The 17,163-nt window shown below is 46.7% G+C and overlaps 3 protein-coding genes across 14 annotated transcripts in view; 2 read left to right on the forward strand and 1 right to left on the reverse strand.

The window, feature by feature from the left end:
- Positions 1 to 8,155, forward strand: part of LOC116429008 (QRFP-like peptide receptor) — a 55,128-nt gene extending 46,973 nt beyond the window's left edge. For 4 of the 12 annotated variants that reach the window (XM_031981367.2, XM_031981357.2, XM_031981358.2 and 1 more), the window contains 3 exons: positions 316 to 476; positions 1,689 to 1,850; positions 4,774 to 8,155. In XM_031981367.2, coding sequence (XP_031837227.1) covers positions 316 to 476; positions 1,689 to 1,850; positions 4,774 to 4,918 — 468 coding nt within the window. In that variant the 3' untranslated portion in view covers positions 4,919 to 8,155. The other 8 variants (XR_013000104.1, XR_004235406.2, XR_013000103.1 and 5 more) reach the window with 8 other exon arrangements.
- LOC143175295 (uncharacterized) lies at positions 7,621 to 8,680 on the reverse strand. The gene is made up of 2 exons (XM_076373910.1): positions 8,331 to 8,680; positions 7,621 to 7,869 (listed from the first exon to the last, which is right to left on the reverse strand). Exons 1-2 carry the CDS (start codon positions 8,613 to 8,615, stop codon positions 7,621 to 7,623), a joined length of 534 nt encoding a protein of 177 aa, XP_076230025.1. The 5' UTR covers positions 8,616 to 8,680.
- A 3,076-nt stretch (positions 8,681 to 11,756) lies between these two features.
- Positions 11,757 to 13,308, forward strand: LOC116428960 (ciliary microtubule-associated protein 2). Its single transcript, XM_031981231.1, has 6 exons — positions 11,757 to 11,986; positions 12,074 to 12,318; positions 12,428 to 12,566; positions 12,651 to 12,733; positions 12,796 to 12,943; positions 12,999 to 13,308. Exons 1-6 carry the CDS (start codon positions 11,757 to 11,759, stop codon positions 13,306 to 13,308), a joined length of 1,155 nt encoding a protein of 384 aa, XP_031837091.1.
- Positions 13,309 to 17,163: the final 3,855 nt, after the last annotated feature.

A 17,163-nucleotide genomic window follows, 5' to 3' on the forward strand; every position in this document is an offset into this window, starting at 1 on the left:
CTTGGATCGCCAATTCAAACAATCGATCTGCTACTGAAACAATTTTTGGCGAAGAGACATCGGCCAAATCTGAGAGCGAATGTTCGAATTACTCCCAGACAGGTTCGCCCCATACCCGCGTCTATAACGATACCTAGAACGCTCCTGAAGTTTCCAGGTTTGACGTACTCGGAAGTAATTAAGGTATCCGGATGGCTCGAGTTTCCTTGGACGACGGGATCAAAGGAAGACTCTATCGGACTCGGAGTTCCTCGCAATTAGAGGAGCTCGAAGATTTCGGTAGCATCTCACGTGGCAATGATTTGCGTTCGGCAGGTGGTGAAGATGCTGGTGGCCGTGGTGGTGCTGTTCGCCATTTGCTGGGGGCCGATCCTCGTAGACAACATACTCACCGCTTCCGGCTACGTGCCGCGCAATAAAACCGGGACGTACAAACATCTTAACACCGCCTTCCAGCTGATGGCTTATTTTAACAGGTACACGCCGACCCGCCGACTTCGCCCCCGAGAATCGCTCGATGGTTTTAGCGGCGCGCGTTAAACCGAGAGAGCCCTTGTTGCGTCCTTTATTAGACTCTTTATCCCTCTTTTTCATTCCGCAAGTGTTCGCGGTTTATGCGTAATAAAACTGTTTTCTTTCCGCGTCTCGCGCGCGCGAGACAGAGCTAGATCGGCTGGAACAATCTGCCGCGGGACTGGAAACTGTTCTGCATTCGAAATCCAATTGAAAATGGGAAAGGAAATGTGTTCGATGCTTTTTTCCCGACATAATCGAATTCGAAAATGGACCGGACGGCGCATAGGAATTGACAGGCTGTGCTGCTCGTGGCACCGCGTGTTCGCTTACTTCGTAATGCATACGATTCGCATTTTCTAGTCTTTTTTCCTCGATTTCTCGCGCGTCCCATAGTTTCCCATTTTCGCGCGTCGTGTGCCACATCGTTGTTGCTTTCGACTCTGTTCCTTTCCGATCGATTCTTTGTCGAGCGCCGTTACTTGGACTATTAGAATCTAGTGTAACGAACGCGAATAGGTATGCATGATTGGACAGAGACGGTTTCCTTCTGGAAAAGTTAGAGCTGCCAGGGAGACGGTGGCGCAGCGGCGAACGCCTTTAATTAATTTCCTTCGCATCGCTTTGCGATCTCCCGAGACGCTCAATATCGATTCCCGTCCCGCCTATTTCCATCTGAGATGTAGCCCGGCGATGTTAACGCTCGTAGTGTCCCACTCACGATAATGATCGCCACTGAATACGCTCGGTTGTACGGCGATTATGGTGCAGCCGATTTAACTCGGCTATATTTACTCTAATAAATTGCCATCCTATCGAATATTTACTTAAGCGTCGACGGTACACGGACGCGCCAATAATATCACCATTTGTCGATTAAACGTACGTTCCTTGGATAAATGGGTGATTTCGTTATTAACGATTACTCGTTGACAATTCGTCGGGCGAGCCATCGTTATTCATTTCCTGTTCGATGATCCGTCGATTCGCTGTGAATAAAATGAGAAGCAATAGAGACAATAAAAGAGAATCGTTTATCGGTTCGCGAGAATCGCCGTTTCGACCGAAGACGGTCGAAGAGAGGAACGGTTCGCGGAAAGTGAAACGCTCACTCGGCCAGATTAATCGCGCCCTGACATTCCAGCTGACTTCCGAATCTCTGTTCTGTCCCGCAGCTGCATAAACCCGATCGTTTACGGGTTTATGTCGAAGCACTTCCGAGAAAGCTTCTTGGCGGCAGCCTGCGGCGGTTGGTGGATCTGCTGCCCGAAAAGAGGCTACCGAGCGCCGGTGAAGAGGCACCCCAGCCTCAGTCAGACCAGAACCACCAGCGTCAGGTACACAATGTGTTGACCGAAACACGCGTGCATGCGCGCGGCGCATCTCTGTATGTGTTCTTAGTTGTTATTTTATTTATTTTACTTGAATTTATTCGGTCTTCTTCCCTTCTCTCGCCTCGATTTTCTTCTCGCTTACACTCTTTCTCTGTCGCCCCCCGGCTCTCTCCCTCCCTCTCTGTTTAACATAAATATCAGAAGCAGCAGCTGTAGCCGAAGAATCACTGTTTTGAATTTCAGATTGATTTGGATACGTATGTACGGTACGGTGAGGCGGTACACTCTGCACGCAGCGAATCGTGAATCGCATCCGCCGGCCGTGGCGCGCGTTTCCGCTCCCGTCGCTCACAATTAGCGAACTCGAAAGACGTTCCACTCGATCGGGCTACGGGTACCGACTCGCCGCGCGTCGGTTTGCAAAACGAGAAACACGAGAATTCGACGCGTCCCGTTTACACCGTCGCTAACCGCGTCGCTAACCGCGTCGCTAACCGCGTCGCGTTTCACAGCGGCCTGGATCGACGCGAATCCGACTTATCCGCGTTTTATCGCGCGGCTGAAAAATCCTCCGGTCAACAGGTTGAAGCGGCTCGAATGTCACGGGTCGTTCGGCGATCAACGATATTCGCCTGGGTCGGTCAATCCGGTGTGGCGTTCGACCGCCTTCCGCGACCCCGCCGCGCTGGGTCGTGTCGGGAAAGTTACGAGCGAGACATATTCGGGATTTACGTTACGGTTTTCGGAGCGGGAGCGGTCAGGATCGCGCGGCCGTAAAATCCGCCGTGGTCCGCGCGCACACCGTAAAAAGAGTTTACACGTCGCCCCCGTTTTACGAGCGCGGGCCAACGAATTCGAGGAATCGGCGATTTCGCAACGATCGATTCCGAGTAACCCCGGGCAGGGCTCGATACGCGAATCATCTTTATCGCGCGAATGTTTGTTCGCCGCTTACGGGGACCGTTAGAACCGCTAGCTCGCGTTCGCGCGCTGTAACAAGCCCGGCCACGCGGGAAACCGATCGTTCGAGCGACCACCGAAGTTTTCCAATCGGAAAGTGGCTGCGTCTATCGGTCAGTGAAATAGTTGCCGGCAACTGACTAGCAAACTCCTCTGGGGTCGTGCTTTTCTCCCCCGACTCGCGCGGATGTTTACGCGGGCCAGAGATTGAAGCGCAAAAGCGGCAGCTGAATTCCGGAGGATTACGCGTGGGTTGCGCGCGGACAGGATGCTTCTGGCGGATGGTTTCGTTTCGGAAACGAGGTGGTCGCTCGCACGGAAGTCCAGCTTAGCGCGGCACCGCAGAAAGTATGCTGAATCAGTTCCAGCGGCGCCCTCGTTTGATCGGTGGCCTTAACACTTTGAGTGCTGTGTATCCTAGAAATGGGCCTCGTTCGCTCGAATACCATTTTCCTATTTTTTCTTACGCGTACGGTCGGTGCAACCATGAAAGCTTATTTTCGGAACATAATCGTGTTCTCCGGAAGATTGAGAAATCGCTACGTTGTAATTAGAACATTGTAATCTTGTAATAAAAAACCGTACAACAGTCTGCCTGGGCTTATCACGAAGCTTCCACTTTCGCCTCGCACAAGCTATCATCTTCTCCTACGATGTGTTTGCCTTGTGTAGCAGTTGGGCAAGCGGACACGCGTGTCCGTTTCCGAAATCGTACGCTTGGCACTCGAAGTGTTAAAACTAGTCGCGGTGGTAGTGGCGGCGAAGGTTGACGGGTGTTTTCTTTTTCCAGACCGAAAGAAAGCCACGGTTTTCGTTGCACTTACACGTGATCGTTGATAGTCGCACGTCTCACGTCCGAAAAGCCGAACGCCGATCCGTTGCGTGCGTGATACAGGCGGACACACGAAAAAACAACTAACGGTCGAGTATCGACGCCCCGACAGGCGTCGCATTAGCGCAACGTACATCTTGGCGAACACCGTGTACCTCCACGAGCACCCGAAACCCCGTCTAAATACCATGAAACTACGGGATAGGGTGCGCATCACGGTTTCTCCTAGGTAAACCGAATAAGGACGCAGCTCCCGGTAACGACGTCGTTCCCATGAATCCACGTTTTTCGTTCGCGCGATTTAGCAGCGCGCGACGAACGACGAACGACGAACGACGAACGACGAACGAACGGGGTTACAACCTCCTCGTAAAAGCCACCGCGGGATTAACCGAGCTTCGGTAACATGGGGATTCTTATTTTCCTTGGAAATGCTCGGAAACCCGCAGGATTTTTATCCGTCGACTCGTTTCGGTCCGTGTTTACCCAGCATTTTAAACGGTTGCGCTACGGGGGTAGTCGGTATCTGGCTGCTAAGTGTTGTCGAAAGTACTTACGATGAAACCACTGATTAATGCAGGACGCGTCTGAAATTTTAACTATGCTCGATGACAACGGACGCTGATAAGTTTGCGTGAAAATGGCTGACGTCGATATGCAATGTCAAAGTTTCAGCCGAGTTTCAGTCGAGTTTCAAGTGTGGCAATCGCTCCCGAGGGCTCTGGGAGATAATTAAATTATCGACGTGTATGAAAGCTCGGTATTAAAGGGGTAACAAAACTCTTGCGAGGGATAATTATTATTTTCTATTCATAATAATTCCATGAAAGGTAACGAGAACTCGCGGGTTACCGAAGCTCGCGCCCAATTAGTTGAACGATTACGGTAACATGTATCGACGTACCCGTTGAATAAATTACAACGGGCATTCTAACGATTTAACAAGCATGCCGTGCAAGTGACAGGCACCGTTCAACAGCGCAGCTTAACACACCACTCTGTCACACTCTCGCTCTCTCTCTCTCTCTCTTTCTCCTCTCTCTCTTTGTCTCACACTCACTATCCATCTGTCTAGCACCCCCTCTTTCTAATCTGTCTTTGAAATTTTTGTTGCAGCTTATAATTTGTTTTCAGGTGCACGCCGCGGCGATCGGATCCCATAATTTTCGTTCCCCGTGTGTATTTGCTCGCTCAATTAACAGTGCACCCCTGTAAGCACGCGATCGGACGTAACCCGGTACGATATCTCGAAACGGGAAACCCGACGCGGCCCGGTTAGCCGCGTTATGTCGATTAAAAAACAACAGAAAAAGCACAAGAGAATCAGGAGGCAAAGCCGCCGATTTCGTCCATCTTCGATTTTCCGACAGCGTCCACCTCGAAAACCAATTCTCGTCGGTATTATTCTCGAACGAAAACGCATCCCCGAGGAAAGATAGAAAACCCGGCCAAAAAGTAGAGCGAAAGGAGACAAAAGTGAAAAAAGTGGCGGAGAATCGAAATGGGACTCGAGCTATCGAATGTCTCCCGGCGTGTCTCTTCGCGAAATGAAACGGTCGGGCGATATTTCCTCGGACGGGGGAATCTATGTGTACAGCGGTACACCGTTCGATTGTTCGTCGAGGACGTACCGCGCGGGACAATATGGTGGCCGCGAGTTTTCCATATTCGACGCGGTCGGTCTCGAATCCGAAATTCGGCGAGCAGCGAGTCCCTTCCGTTCTTATAGTCGGCCTGTTTTCCACCGCGTCTGCTTTCAGATGGACTTGATTCTTTGGTCGCACCCGGCCCACGTCGAGGCAGCTATTTCACAGGTAAAGAAACCGGTGACTGGGTCGGGGAGACGCGAGAACGCCGCACCGGAGAAAACGAAAAAGAGTTTCCAGCTGGAACGAACCGGGACCGCCTCCAGGACTGTCCTCCTTAATTCGCAAGTTGCGACGAGGGATCGACCCGTGGAACTTTCGTTTCACTCGGACCCGGACGGACGATCTCCCTTTGTCGACAAGAAAATCGGAAACATCGAAACGATCTCCTCGCCTCCGAGCTCCCGTCGATCCTCCGTTCCGAAAGCTGACAGAACAACGAGTTGTCCGGCAGAAGAAGAAAGCAATTTGCATTTAATTAAACTTTCCGCGAAGAGGCAGCTGCGCAGGGCATTTTTGTCCGGAAATTTCGAGCGGAACGCGGAGCGTCGATATTTTCCCGGACAGAGTTTTCCGAAACGGCGATCATTGAAATTCGAATACGGAAATGTATTATTGGCTGTTGATCCACAGCGTCGTGCGAATGGTACGACGGCCATTGATGGGTTCGAAACGTGCGATTCCTGAATCGAAGTTCCTCTTTAATTCATTGCTTCCTATGGAAACCGCGGCCGCGCAGCTTCCGAGGTGAACCGCTTCGATGAAAGGGGCGAGGAACGACCTCCCCAGCGAACCTCGGGACATTAACTAACTGTAAGTCGCCGATCAAGCGGGCTCCTTTATTTATTCGTGCGTGTGTAAGCTTCTATAATAGCTACGAAATCCGAAGAGCGTCGCGCGTTCGAGGGAGAGCGACGCGTGCAGAGCGAATCGGACGGGTCGCGTTGTAAAATAAAATCGCTGATCGCGTTTCTTCTCGTCGTATCATTCGAACGGTCTTGTTAATTAGAGACCGGTAATCCTGTATCTCGATTTAGCTGGTAGCGAACCGAATCTCGCGCGAAATTCGCCGCGAGATTTTCGACAGTGGGGAAACAAAAGCGCTAATCGACTGAACAACACTGAGCATACGGACGCGTATAATTATGTCCGTAGGACTCGATCGGCTTCAATCGATCCAATTAGTCTAGATCGCGTTAAGTCTCGTGTACGGTAGCTTTCTCGACAGGGCCTAGAATTCACGGACGGCCTCTGCTAAGTGTATTTTTCCAATTCTCCTCGTGCTTCTGTGTGCTAATCGCGAGAGTAACCGCGGCGCGATCGATTTTTCTCCTCGTCAGCGATATTTGGAAGAAGACGATTCGCTCGCGTACCCTAGGATAGGATTTTCTCGAAACTTCTCTCGCATACATTCGGTCGGTCAATCGTTTCTCCTCGAATTAACCCTTCGGGACACGCCCAATTCCTGGTTTCTCTCGACTCCTTCTCTCTGCGTTACAGAAGTTGCCATAACCTACCGATAATTTACATCTTTTTACATTTTTATAGCCACCTTTGATCGTAGAAACTAGTAAAGACGCGCGACGACCGAATAACGAAAAACGAAAAACGACGAACGAAATAAAACCACTGGAAACGATTAACAATGAAAGTCTGTGCGTTGCGCCGAAATCCCCGAAGGATTAACCAAAGGAACTCTCGCGCTCGACGACTCGCCGTCCGTTCGACGAGCTCTCGTTTCGCGTGTTAATCGTAAATCCGTTGAATTCCACCCTGTAATTTATAAACTAAGAGTCTGAGTGTACGTGTGTGTATGCGTGTGCGTGTGTACGCGGCGCAATCGGAAAGATGCATCTTCGTAAAAGTTGTCGAATTCGACGTACAGACCCGGTAGAATGTCGCGGACGATGCAATTCGTCTGCCGCGCGCCGTAACTCCTCGTTTCCACCGTGCTCGTCGAAGCGATCCGCTCGGCAAACAATGTACCATTCCGCGTCGGTATTTATTTTCGCACCGATGACTGTTCGCGCGCGACTGACGGAACGCATCGATTTTTTTTCGGTGGAACGTGTCCGCATGTAAATAGAAAAATGAATCGTCGGAAACGAAATATCTTTCTCATACTCCTCGATCGTAACGTACCGGCGGACCCCTGAAAAGCGATTCGGATTCGACGCCCCGAATCAACTTGTCGAATAAACGTTCGAACGTCCGCGGTGTATGCATCGCGAACAAAGAAGCAACGGATTAATTCCGCCGAGCCGAGCCCGGGGGAGACTTGGAATTACCCCGCGAGTTTCATGAAAACCGAACTCCGGGGCCGCGCCGCAAATCTCTATTTCAACGAGCATATTATCGCTAGGTCTTGCACGTGTACCGAGCTTCCAAGCGTTAATTCCATCAAAGCCACGTAACAATAATTTAATTTATCGTCGTCCTCTTTTTTCAACGATTCTTCGATTCCCTTCTTGATCATGTTCTTGTTCTTGTTCTTGTTCTTGTTCTTGTTCTTTTTCCTCGTCGGTTTTTCCTTCTCCGCTACCCCAGCGTCCCTCGGCCGTTGAAAACGAACGCCGAATTCCATCTATGCACCATCGACAACAAATTAAGGTAATTGGATTTGTTGAAAAACTGCACTCGATGTTTCGCAATGAATCGCGGAACGAAAGTCAGCGGTTCGTACGTGCAATTGAAAACTCGAGCTTTTCAGGAAAACGAGGGAATTCGAGAATTTCGGTTCATCGCGGCGCGATAATTAGCGAACTGTGTATTCATTCGCGTGTTATTCAACGAGATTCAGAATTGAACAGGGTCGAAATTTCTCTGCTATTGGTTTTCGTATGACAAGAATAAACTAAGTTCTTTAGTAATCTTCATTCGGGATTTTGTCTTGGCGTCGAACCAGCGAAGACTTTAGTTTTTCCAAATCTCGAGGTCGCATGTATTTTTGAACTCATTTCAGTTGCGCCCGAATTTCCAATTATGAGCGGCAGTTTTATCTATCGGAAAATCTTCTCTTGCTTCCGCAGATACTGCAAAACATACCTTTTTCCCCTCTGGCACCAGCAACTGCATATTCTCGTCGAGATTACGAAACGAAAAACAGCCGGGGTTCATAGATTCCTCTAATCCTCCGGCGAATATCGCTGATTCTTCCTCTGGTCGGAAATCGTCGTCGAATTCCAGCTTCCTCGGTGATTTTTCCTCGCTTTTCCAGTCGATTTTTCCTTTCCCTTTCTTTTTCTCCGGTGACTCGTTCCTCGTCGCTGGAATATTACCTTCGAGCGTGACCCTCGCTCGAATCCGAAAAGTCAGCGGACAGAGTCCCATGTTCTGGATCTGGAACGGGTTTCCCCGCGGGAAAAACCATGAGAAAACAGGTAGGTGGGCAACGATCGCCGGTGCGCCGATACCGAAGCTCGTCGTCGACGATTCAGCTTTAATTCGATGGAAACTTTATTACCCGTCGCCGGTGAATGATTTAGAAACCCAAGCGGAATCGAGAGACGAAGTTTCTGGTTTATTCAGCGTCCCGCGCTGGTGCGCGAGCACGCGGAAACTTGAGACGATTATGGGGAATATATCGTTAATACGGATCATTACAGAAATTTCCGTTATTATTCACAATCGAAAGCGATTGTATTATTACAAAGTTGCTACGCGTTAGAACGTCCATCTCTTTAAATTCGTTCCTCGTCAGATCCACGTTACTAACGTAAACTAAATTCTGTCACAGTTTCCGCGAAAGTGTCCCTAGTACTGCTATTTTCGGTGAATATTTCAATGCTGTCAGAAATTCTTGCAAACTTCGCCTGGCGGACGCAGCACAGAGAACTCTACGCTAGATCCCGCTATTGACATTAGAATTCCCGTGGACTGACACAGGATTCAAAAAGCTGTGTAACATTGTAAGCGCCGGAAAAGTATCTAGCGTAACGGTAGACGCGAAACAAAGGAAGCGCGACAGAGAAAGGACCGAGTCAAAGGAAAAGCGTGTAATGCCACGTGAAAGGCTATGCTCGAAGCAAGCCTGTGATATTCAAAAATGCCGAGTTTCATTTAGAAATTTTAGTTGAACTTTGTTGATCTCTGAGTCCTGACTAGAACGCCGTTGCAAAACGATTAAGCCCGACCTCACTCAATTACCTGGAGGATACGGCAAGGTAAATAGGGTGTAATGAAACGATACGAGCCGGCGAACCTTATTAATTAATCGTGGTTAGAGGTTGGCTAAGTTCTATGGATCGAGCTCATACGTTTGCCCTTTGATCTCCGAACGATCGGATTTGGGGATTCCGATCTAATCGGCGGAATTTATTTGTAATGCAAGCCTATTGCCGCCCTTACCGGACCTCGATCTTCCTTTCTTTTCACGCGGATTGGGTACAGCATCTATCGTTAAATAAATTCGAAACTGTTTTGGAAACACCAATGGAAAGGAATCTTAAGTGTTATAAAATTCTAAATAATGAAAACTCGGGAAATGGGGACAGGAGGAACAAGGTGTCTCTCGGGAGCAGCTGACGCTCGCCAGAGAAAATTCGGGAAGCCCGGATGAAACCGATCCTGAAAGTTTCACGGTCCCGTGGCCGTGCTCACAGATGCTGGAAATAGTTTGCCAAGTAATCTCGCGTCGCCGTTGACGAAGATGAAACTCTGTTTCGTCTCTCGTTTACTTGCGCCGTATCGGAACCCAAGATCCTTTTGTGAGATTCCCGAAGCGGAAGCATGGTGTTTTGCATAGGGATATCTACGCCGCCGCTGGGAAACCAGATAAAGTTGTATCTGACGGCCATTCACGCCCCATTTTCTCTTCGACTTTCGATTTTCGCCCCCGGCGAATATCTGTCGGATTTCCAACGATATTTTTCTACGCGACCGACGCTACGATCATCGTATCTTGCTAGCTTTTTCGGCAGACAGTATTATCAATTGTAGCATTCTAGATCACCAAACATTTTCTACAATTCATCGATACAGTATTTGTGTTTTATCTTTCGAACGAGGTATGTGGAAAACTGGTATATCAATCTAGGGGGTGGCCAGTGTTATTTAATGGAAGATGATCTAGGAGATGATCTAGAATCTACTTAAAGTCTCACTACTTAAAGTGGGGAAAGTCTATCGGTAAAATGGTAAGGGGACAAAGGACATATATTGAGACAAATGCGAAGAATAGCGAGTGATTTAATTAATTAAGATCGATCGGATCAGATGACATTATCGGGTGGTCTGAATCTCTTCGGTTTGCAGCCGACAGGCGTAATTATAATTCTAGAGAAGAAACGATATTACAGCGTGGGCGGTAATTAATGAATTCATGGTCGAATGACATAATCATGAATAATCGGCGCCAAGCTGGTTATCCTCGCGTATTAATCTTTTGGTGATCGTTGCACGAGCTTACACAATCGAGATTACAAATTTCGGATTAACTTGCGCGTGTTATCGTTTCTATGTTCGGGATTAAATACGCTCTGCAGTAATTATGTAGTTGCCTGTAACTCGTTTTCGTCGATAATTTTCCCGCCACTGTTCATTCATTCGCGGTAATTTATTGGTGTGTCGAAATTAAATAAAATTATCGTTAAATTTCGAAATTAATTGACATATAACGGATCTTCTCGTATTTATGACCCATACGAAATTGAAATATTCGAACAGATTTCGATTCCATTAAGCTCATATTCTAAAGATAATAAATTTATAATCTACTTATAGATTATAAAGTTATATTTAGAATTTTATACAATCAATATCGTTTTATCCTCGAGAGGTACCTGAAGAGTTCTCCCTTACTAACGAAGCAGTCGCTACCAACTACCGATATGTTCGTTCACGATTAGCAACGTGTGTGTTCTCGATGAAATGATTGTTTTAAAAAAGCTGAACGCTTTCGCTTTTCAATGTATGCGATATATAACTGATCGAGTGACGGGAACTTACAGATATCTCAAGTTCCACCGGCTTATCGTCGGTAACTTCGATCCGAGCGACTCTGAAACGAGGCTGGAGAACATAAGATGGCACCACTCCTCGGCCACTGACTTTCACACGCCACCTTGTCCTCGTGCTCGAACTGGACACCTCGAAAAACTCCTGAATCAAATTGAAACCGGCAAATTAATCAAACTTTTTGTCAATTAACCAAGTGAAACTGTAGAGAAGTTCGCTGATATTTGTTCGATCGTATTTTATCTTCAACTGAAGCATTGGGCTGTTAACTTTACACGAATCGTTCTTTCTACATAATAATTTCACGATTTTCTTTACCGATTAAAACTTTAATTAGTCGTGGGAATAAAAGATTCAGTGACACGAACCGAATTTGTATGCACTCATCGATAGATGTCAAATCGAATCGTATCGGAAATTTTCAAATTGCCCTCAAGCTCGAATAATCTTTCTGTCGGACTTCGAAACGTGAATTAGTTAAACACTCCGAGTTAGAAGTCATCGAAGGATACTGCGATGCCCTGGAATTCCTCCACAAAGTCCTTCAAAATTTGTCGTTGCTGTATGAAATGGCGATGCAAGTGTCTAGTCCCTCGGCAAGGCAAGCCTTTGCCGCCATTCAACAGCGGATTAAAACGAGACGCGAACATTGGAATGCATCCAAAATTTTATCAGGCTGCATCTGATGCACCTGGTGTAGGATCATACGATCTCCCAGCGTTGAGTACAAAATCTACTGCCCGGAAGTACGTTCTCTCTACGACTGTCCCTAAAATGAGTATCAAAGGGCCGAAAGGTTTACCTCATTTGAAACATTCGTTTGTAATAATTAGCTGGAAGAAAGAGTTAGAGACTGCAGAATTTTCAGCTACAATGGGAGGACGACTTGTAGAAAAATACACGGTCGACAGAGAACGAATGAAAACTGGATTGGGGCCCGGGATCCACGAGATCTCTCAATGGCCTGAGAACATCCTGGAAAAATCTTGTAAAACTATTCGGAGGGACGCGGATTTTGGAACTGTTCATCGGTTCAAGCCTGATATAAAGTCTGCTACCCCTGGACCAGGTGTACATCGTAACGAAGGCTATACCTAATTAAAAACTTGGAAAATTTACATTTTCTCTTCAATTTTAAATAACCACTCTCGCGACGGATATTTTGACACGTTGATTTATCGATGTAGGCTACACGAAGAAAAATCCCTATCACTATCTCGATGAAAATAAACGAAGAGGACTTTCCTGTGTACCCTCTTTCGAGTACGACGGCTTGCGACCTAGATTCTCCACCATTTTGAAGCCCTGGAGTTTACCCTGCAATTTGTATGCAGTCGCTATCTTCCAAGTCATTTCTCAGAAGACAGTAGTTGCTCGGAAGTAGATAGACTTAATATATCGTCTAATTAGGTACAATGCGAAGTATCCGGAAACTCTTGAGGCATTCTTGAAGAAAGTTACCGGGAAGAGGGGACCCTACGATTTGTTCACAGGTGTCGGAGATTAAGAATGCAGATTAAGCGGTGCAGTCGTCTATAAATCGCGTTCGTTCCAGGTCCAAGGGACGAGAGAACGCTGATAGGCTATCAGAAGTCTATAAAGTTGGAAGATCGCGGCGAATGGCCTAAATCGTTGCCAAGCGAGCTGGATAAACTGTTGCAAAAGTCCAACTACTTTAAAGGACGCTGGACTACTTGTCCAAGGTAATTGCAACAGACTCGTCAACTTTATTCCATACTCAGTCGTTTTTCCCAATAGATTTCCTAAAAAATCAGGGTTGAGGTTGATGCTACAAGATCTTGCGTTGTCCTATAAGGACCCTAGTCACCCAGGACCTGGCCACTACAACCCAAAATCCCCTGGGAAACCCAAGAACGCGAAGAATTATCCATTTAACAGCAACGTCGACTTCGTCAGGCCAGGTCCTCCATTTGAAATTCAGCCTGGACCAGGAAGATACAGGATTAAAGAGACAGAGAAGATACGAGGACACGGTTGGACTTGGGTGTTCAAGAGCAAGGCGCCGAGAACGAATTTTCTTATCACGCGATCTTATAGGAGTTTTTAATCTAACGTATCTACATAATCATATTCAGATCAGTCCTGGAAATTATCTGACTCTTTTCAGACTGTCGACAATGGAAATGATATTCAGGAAAACTAACTTGTTCTTCCTGATCGCGGAGAGGTCGGTAGGTAACCGGAATTTTCAGAATCGAGCCAGTTTCGATCGTCTTCCCTGGAGGCGCGAAAAAAGATCCATGCGGATCTAGCAGGCTCACATCTACTTTGATACTCCTGAATAAAATATAAGTTGTTTCGTGCATTCGTCTTTAATTCACGATTACTTGTACGTACTTATTCGAAATATTTTTAACCATCAAAATTCTCCTCGAAGATGTGCCAATCGCCGTCGGTCCGAATGAAATATCGTGTTCCCTGTTCAAAATCACGATTTCCGGTCTCGTGACAGGGCACACTAGCTTCAGAAACAATAATTCATTTCTCTTCGTGCCATCTTTCATCTCCACATCGATTTCACATGTCACAAAAATCGTGGAGATTCCGGGCTCGAAGATTTCGAATAAAGCTGCTTTGTCTGGCAAATGATCGATCTCGGAGATCTCATTTTTATCGGTCTTCTCTCTCTTCTCTTTCCTCTTTTTCCCTGTGGGCGGAGGTCATGTTTAAATCCAGCCCTGAAAATAGAAAACTTCAACCCTTTGTATTTACTTTTTCCCTCCTTCCGTTTCAATTGATCTTTTCCCTTTGATTCGTCTGGTTTCTCCGGTTGTTCGATCCTCGGATCGCTGCTCGACAACTTCGGCTCGAACACGAAGTAAACTTTGACGGACTGTTTACCGAGCAAAACTCCACGCTGCGGCGTCATTCTCACGCGATCGGAGGAACTCTTGAACTCGAAGCGAGCTGAGAACTCCTTCTCCTGGTTCTTCAGGATCCCACAAGTACAGCGCGGGTACGAGGCCATGTTGTAGCCTCGAAGATGCACGGAGACCTGAGTCAATTTATTATTCATTAGGCGCGACGTCTTTCAAACTGTCAAAGCGTCTGTCTCATTGGAACATGCGACTTGATCCCCTACCATGGAAAAAGAGCCGCAAGGTGTTGCAGGAAACTCGAGGATCTGTTCGCTCATCTCGCAGAACGTGTCCACGATGCGAACGTGCACGTTGATCACGTTCTTCTCTATCCTCCTATCATTTTGGAGTAATTTCCTTGGCTCCTCGGTCTCTTCAACATCTAAAATAATGTACACAGCAGCCCGTGGAGCAACGGTCTTTGAAAAATAATATTATTTTTAATTAGTCTAGAATGATAGAATATTGTGTTTTCTATCTTCCATACGCTTCGAGATTATGAAGATTGTATACCCAAACCTTTCGCAACCACAGAAAGATCACTGATCGCTGAATCAGCAAAATGACTGGAATCCTTGTCATCTTCATCGTCCGTCTTCGGCATCGTTTCAACTGATTTCAGATCAACGGGCGGAGGAAGACCTCTGTTTCGCGAGCTTGGCTCCTCTAGATCGTAAAGATCCCTTAGTTCGCTAATTGTCATTGATTTCTTATGCGAGGCAAGCTCTGCCAGTGTGACGACTCGCACCTGAAACCTGGGTAGGGAACTTTTCCTTCGGTCAACAGCGAAAGGGGCTGTTCAATACGAATCCGTATAGTTAATTAAAATTTAATAACCTTCGCTCGCCGGCCAGCCCATTCGCTCCAATCTCATTCCCAGGGATGTCGGATGAACGTGCTGAGTAAATCAGGTGGAGCTCGATAGTTTCGCCAGGTAATATTGCCCCGAAACCGTCGTTCGGCTGGATCTCCATGAACGCCGGTGAGAAGAGAAAAGCGTACTCTTGAATTAACAGGGAGTCATTGGTCAGCGTTAATTCGGAGCGGACCGACTCGTGCGTGTGAACGATACCAAGATCGATGCTTGCTGGTTCTAAAGGAACAGTATCTGTGTGCTTAGTTTCTGATTAGTTTCTTATTCAGTCAGAATCTACCTAGAATCAAACCACGACAAGTGGTCAAACTGGCGAGGACTTTCAAACACAATGGCGGCGGTTTCTCCTCTTCTCGAGTTACGGCTTGCACTTGCAACGAAAATTCCAGCATGCTGGATACAGGATCGTAATAGCTGAAAATTTTATTTCAACCCGTCATCACCTTTCTCATATTCTACAGCCGCGATAAATAAGTGTGTAAGAAACTTCCGAAAGAAATCCATTTCTTTACTTTTTTACTAATCATCTACCTTATTCGGTAACTTTGATCTAATCGTTTCAAGTACAAATTATTTCCGCTTATGTAACTGCAGAAAAATGTTTCATAGCAACAAAGTAGCTAATCGCGAAAGAATTTTTATTCGTAGCAAGCCTTTATTGTTTCTCGCATGGTAAAAAAGTCGTTGTTACCGGCCAGACAGGTGCAGGATGGAGGATTCAGGTATCAACCTGACGCTGATCGTAGAAAATCCTTCGGGTTGCAGGATCGTCGATCTAGGTTGAACCGTTACCTGATCCCCCAGGCTTTTTGGAGTTTTCATGGAAATCTGAACACTGGAGCGCCCTACGATTCTCGTTAATCTATTTCTATTACTTTGAAAGAACATCTCAAGTATTACCATTATTAACAACATTAAAATTCTGTTGGCAAACGTCGGCATCGATCATGGCAATACCAAGATCGATACAGGGCGGATCCAGATGGATCTGCGAACCAATCACTTCCGCCCAAATTGGAACCGCCTAATGAAATGAACGATTGCATAAAATGAAACGTCTTTTCCAATACTGAAAATATCAGTTCACGAGAAACCTGTGCGCCAAATATTCGGTCGTCGTTAAAAAACTGAATCTTCACGACTTCGTGATGCAATCCAATGTGTCGTGGCCGAAAGATAATCTTCAAAGGACATTTGAATTTCGGCGGTAGTTCAATTTGGAAGGTTTTACGAGGCGTATCTACAGAATTCTCGGCATCCTCGTTATTTTCGTTGTCGCCTAAAAGGTGTATCGAATCGTAATGAATCCTACAGCCGTTTATCACAGCTATTGACTCGGCGGAACGATTTCAGGTACTTGAACCGACGCGAAGAACAGAAGGAGACGCACTCGGCACTTCTGTTTGGTCGCACTGCCAAAGAAAGCAATCTTTACGGTCGTCTCTTTCCCCGATCAGCACGGAAAAGGATTTTCGGCCTTCGTTCGAGATGCTGAGCGTCTTCTCGCCGAATTTCGGGTCGTTGAATCTCCAGGCTGGAGCTGCCGGGAACCTGCAAGTATAATTACTCCTCTTCACTTGTTCTCCTGTGTCTATTTCAAACCCTTTGCCATCCAATTTTCAAGCCAAGTGGCCGAGAAGCTTCGAAATGTTTGTTTCTATCACTTGATTTCCGTAGGATCCAGAACAGGTTCAGCTGTTTCAGGTTTGCAAACGACCGGGATACGGAATTCATGGAAAGTTTTCGTATTATCGGGATTCAATGTGAGAAAAGAAATCTCCGCAGTCACTTTCTCGTCGTAGACCGGAGAAAATTTCACGTTGATCGTCGCGTGCATTCCGGGTTTGATTCTCGCGGCGTCCATAATGTCGATCTGATTTAAGAAGTTTCCCACAATATTTGTTTAACGCGAGGACGCTTTTGAAATCCGTAATTAAGATACTTCGATGATCCCTGGTTCCCAGACTTCGGTGTACACTCTGTTGAATCGTAGGTACGCCCATTTGAAAGTTTTGTTAGCGATCAGAACCTTTCTGGAATATTTCGTGCCGACTTTGAAGTCCTAATAACATATAATATTCATTATTTTTTCCATGTTCCTTTTTAATACGAGAAAATTAATTTTCATTACGTCGAATGTGATCAGATTTGGATTGGAGAAAAAACAGTT

This window comes from Nomia melanderi, chromosome 14 (genome assembly GCF_051020985.1).
Source record: "Nomia melanderi isolate GNS246 chromosome 14, iyNomMela1, whole genome shotgun sequence".
Taxonomy (NCBI): Eukaryota; Metazoa; Arthropoda; class Insecta; order Hymenoptera; family Halictidae; genus Nomia; species Nomia melanderi.

Coding starts and splice junctions, on each gene's coding strand:
- LOC116428960 (XM_031981231.1), top strand. CDS start 11,757: ATGCCCTGGAATTCCTCCACAAAGTCCTTCAAAATTTGTCGTTGCTGT. Junction 11,987..12,073: donor ACAAAATCTACTGCCCGGAA/GTACGTTCTCTC, acceptor TGTAATAATTAG/CTGGAAGAAAGAGTTAGAGA. Junction 12,734..12,795: donor ACCCTACGATTTGTTCACAG/GTGTCGGAGATT, acceptor CGTTCGTTCCAG/GTCCAAGGGACGAGAGAACG.
- LOC143175295 (XM_076373910.1), bottom strand. CDS start 8,615: ATGGGACTCTGTCCGCTGACTTTTCGGATTCGAGCGAGGGTCACGCTC. Junction 7,870..8,330: donor TGGTGCCAGAGGGGAAAAAG/GTATGTTTTGCA, acceptor GATGGTGCATAG/ATGGAATTCGGCGTTCGTTT.